This window comes from Herpailurus yagouaroundi, unplaced genomic scaffold, assembly GCF_014898765.1.
Source record: "Herpailurus yagouaroundi ecotype Mexico unplaced genomic scaffold, PumYag 250, whole genome shotgun sequence".
Taxonomy (NCBI): domain Eukaryota; kingdom Metazoa; phylum Chordata; class Mammalia; order Carnivora; family Felidae; genus Herpailurus; species Herpailurus yagouaroundi.
In genome coordinates, this window is record NW_024412467.1 from 4,453,088 (window position 1) to 4,456,732 (window position 3,645).

At 57.7% G+C, this 3,645-nt stretch overlaps 1 protein-coding gene across 1 annotated transcript; it reads right to left on the reverse strand.

Moving 5' to 3' along the window:
* Positions 1–218: 218 nt before the first annotated feature.
* HDGFL1 (HDGF like 1) lies at positions 219–2,349 on the reverse strand. The gene has a single exon (XM_040460611.1). The coding sequence runs from the start codon at positions 2,263–2,265 to the stop codon at positions 1,534–1,536; it is 732 nt and encodes a 243-aa protein (XP_040316545.1). The 5' UTR covers positions 2,266–2,349; the 3' UTR covers positions 219–1,533.
* Between the last annotated feature and the right edge of the window lie 1,296 nt (positions 2,350–3,645).

Genomic DNA, 3,645 nt, shown 5'->3' on the forward strand with positions numbered 1-3,645 from the left:
GGGGGGGGGGGGGGGGGTGGGGGGTGCCCCCCAGGGGATACTATGGATGGCACCAAGGGTAGAGACCTTGAAATAAGGAAGGTTTCTCAAAGTGGAGGGGATTCTAAAATATCCCTGTCCACGACAAATGATTGCTTTTCACACGGGATGGAGAGAAAACAGGAGGAGCCTTAAAGTGAAGGGCCAATTCTTCAGAAACCAAAGGAACAGGCCTGAGATGTATTTAAAGTAATCAACGGGTTTTATTTCCTGGAACTGAAATAGTTCAGCTCTCAACTTCCAAAGCTACAGTCAACAATTTTTCATCAGAGCCCAAGAGAGAAGGGCAAGGGTGAAAGAGACAACAGACAAGAGAGGCATCCAGAGAGAGTGGAGGAAGAGGCTGGCAGGGGGCACTTAGCCCTCTCTCTTCTCAGGAAGTTACATTTCAGGTCTGGTGACAATGCTGGGGGTGGGATAGGAGGCAGATTGTGGGATGTGGATGGAAAATGGCACCTGCCAAGGAACACCAAAGCCTTAACTACAAAAAGAAAGTCATCAAACCCCAACGGAAAGGGAACGTCCTAGTCCATCTCAGACCTGGGGTAAACCATGGCAGAGCGGCAAGCTGACTGAAGATGTCGCCAGGGTAGTTCATTTTTGAAAAATAAAAAATAAAATTCTTTGCATTAAAAATTAGGTTTCCTAAACAACGTGCCTTTTGTTTTATGCCTGAGTGATACAGAGGACTGTAGGCTGGCCTTGAGGCTGTGGGGAGAGGGAAAAGGGGTGGCCAGGAGTCTCCCCGGAACATTCCAGTAGCCCAGACATCTGAATGGGGATAGATGTTCCTCACTGCTCCCTTCCAAAGAGCTGGGTAAAGCTGACCCTTCCCACCTCACAAACAACTAGGAAGCTCTCAAATTATTTGGTGAAAAAACGACAAATCCCTGGGTCAGCAAAAGGGGAGACCCAGATGGGAGAGAGGGCCTCCCAGTTTGGGGGAATGCGAGCTGCTGGGTATAACAGGCATGGGGGGGGGGCGGGGCAGGGCAGGAGCTCTGGAAGACGGCCACCCACTACCAGCCCAGTTTGAGGACTGCCCCTTCCTAGTCCCTGGAAGTCCCCCTCCGCACCCACCCATGCTCTGTATCCTGCACCCCTTCCCCTCCTACCCCTGATTCCAACGCAGAGGTCCAGAATGCCCCGGGGAGGGAGAGAGGGTGCAAACGGCAGGTCCACGCCCCAACTGAAACCTTAGGAAACAGTTCCAGGCAGGGAGGGGCGCGGTGGGCTCAGCTCAACCCCGGAGGGGGTGGGGGTGGGGGGTGGAAGTCCTGGCTCTGATCACAGGGGTGCCGGGGGCCAGGTGGCCTGCCCCTCCAGGTCAACCCCAGGCCCGGGCGCGGTTGGTGGGGGGGAAGGGGTTGGACGGAGGAGGAGAGCGGGTGGGGGGTGGGGGAGGCGTCCCAGTTCGTAGGCCGTGGCCAGTTTCCCCAGTTAACAGCCAGGCCGCAGCAGGAACGGGGCGGGGGCTCTTCTCCAAACCGGTGACTACAGGCTCTCGCGCTCTGCGACGCCCGGGGCCTGCGCCTCCGCGGCCGCGGCCTCTACCGGCTGCTCGGGCCCCTCCGCGGGCGGTGCCTGGGCCGGGCCCGGCTCGGGGGCGGTGGCGCCGCCGATCTCCAGCTCCACGAGGGGCGGCGGCGCGGCTTCTCCGGCGGCCTCTGCCTCCTCCTCCTCCTCTTCCTCCTCCTCCTCCGGCGGCGGCGGCGGCTGCTCCCCTTCCGGCTCGGCCTCCCGGGGCTCGGCCTCTCGGGGACGTTTGGGGGAGCCCTCCGGCAGCTCCCCCGCGCTCCTCTTGGGCGCCCCCTGCTCCGCGGCCTGCTCGGCCTGCGCGTCGCCGCCCGCCTTCCCCTGCGGGTAGCCGCGGCCTGCGGTGGCGTCCGCGCCGACCTCCGGCTGCGGCCCGGGCCAGTAGGCGCCGGCCTGCCCCCGGGCCAGCTGGTAGTCAGCGGCCTGGACGGTGGGGTTGTTCTCGATCTCCCACAGCCCCGCGCTGAAGCCCCTCCTCTTGTTGGGCTTGCCGAACTTCTCCTTGGACTCCTCGTACGGGAACAGGTGCTTGGGGCCCAGGAAGGCCGTCTCGTGGGTGCCGAAGAAGAACACCTGGTACCGGTTAGGCTCGGCCATGTGCTCGATCCTGGCGGGCCAGTGGGCGTAGCCCTTCAGCTTGGCGAACACCAGGTCGCCGCTCTTGTACTTGGGCCGGCAGTAGCGCGACATGGCGGGGGTGCGAACCCGGCCTCGGAGGAGGCCCCGGCGACGCCCCACGACGCGGTTGGGTGGCGGCCGCTGGGCTGGGTGCGCGCGCCCCGCGAGGGCCCCCGCGCGCCCGCCGACGCGCGCAACGCCCCGCGCCCTGAGAAGGTTCTAGCGCGACGACTGCATTATCTCCGAGACCCCAGTGTGGGCGCCGTGGTTTCTAGAATGATAGAGCTGACAGGTCGGATGGCCGGGTGGCCCGGGGCCCATTGGTCTGTAGAGCACTTGGGCCGTAAAGGTTGCGCGGGTCACGCTGTGTGCCGGAGGAGCCTGGGAAGGGTGACGTGGGGCAGTGTTGGGAGAACGCAGTGACACGATGAGAGCGTGTTCGGGGGGAAACCGGTAACAGGCTAATGCAAACTCGAGGTATCCACGTGGGTCCTGATCTCAGCACAGCAAACTCCACCCTTGCCCCAGGAGCCATTGATGGCGTGGCGGGGTCAGAGGCTTCCCTCCTTCTCTGATTTCCTTGAAGGCTGACACTGGAGCCTCCTCCGGGACTCCAGAGCAGAGTGGAGGTCAGGCAAAGGGACAGAGTCAGCGATAGTGTGAGGATGTCCTGAGTTCACATCTTCTGGAATCCAGTGTTCTGAACCGGTAGTATTCTTGGGAGGGGCGGGGGGGGGGGGGCACAATATATTAATAGCATCATGATCCTGTCAAACCAGCCATATCAGAGGGGTAGCCTTTGCCCTTTCAGTGATTCTTGCCTATTGTAAGAGATAAGACTTCATGGTTATGATACATCAAATGCTCCCAGAATCTTCCCACAATAGAGGAAAAGTGGGCTGGTTGTGATTAAGAATTAGGTAAAGGTCTGCTCATATCAAATACACTGTTGGTAACTAGGACTCCCCCTAGGTTAGACAAAAAGAAGAAAAAAAAAAAGCATGATCTCAGCTGAGAGATTATTTTAAGAAGAGACATTTCTCCACATACAAGACTATTCTAAACTGATACTTACAGGAGTTTCCATGTAACCACACTTGTTATAAAACTTTCTACATCTTTTTTTTTTTTTTTTTTTTGAGTCCTGCTAGCTAGCTGTGAGCTTGTACTTTGCAACCTAGCCTTATATTTCAGAATAGTACTCTTGGCTATAAGGACAAAGACCTTTCAACATTTATCATGTATTTAACTACACAGATGTTCCTTCCGAGTGAAACCAACAATGACCAGTGGCGAATTAAAACCATTAACCTGTTTTAGTACAACTCAGATTTCTTTCTGGGTTGCTGGGGCCAATCAGCCATTTTGCCTCTGGGTGGGGGAGACCCACTTTAGGCAAAAGAAGTTACCCTCTCTCAACAAGGGAAAACAAATATGATGCGCTTTGAAACG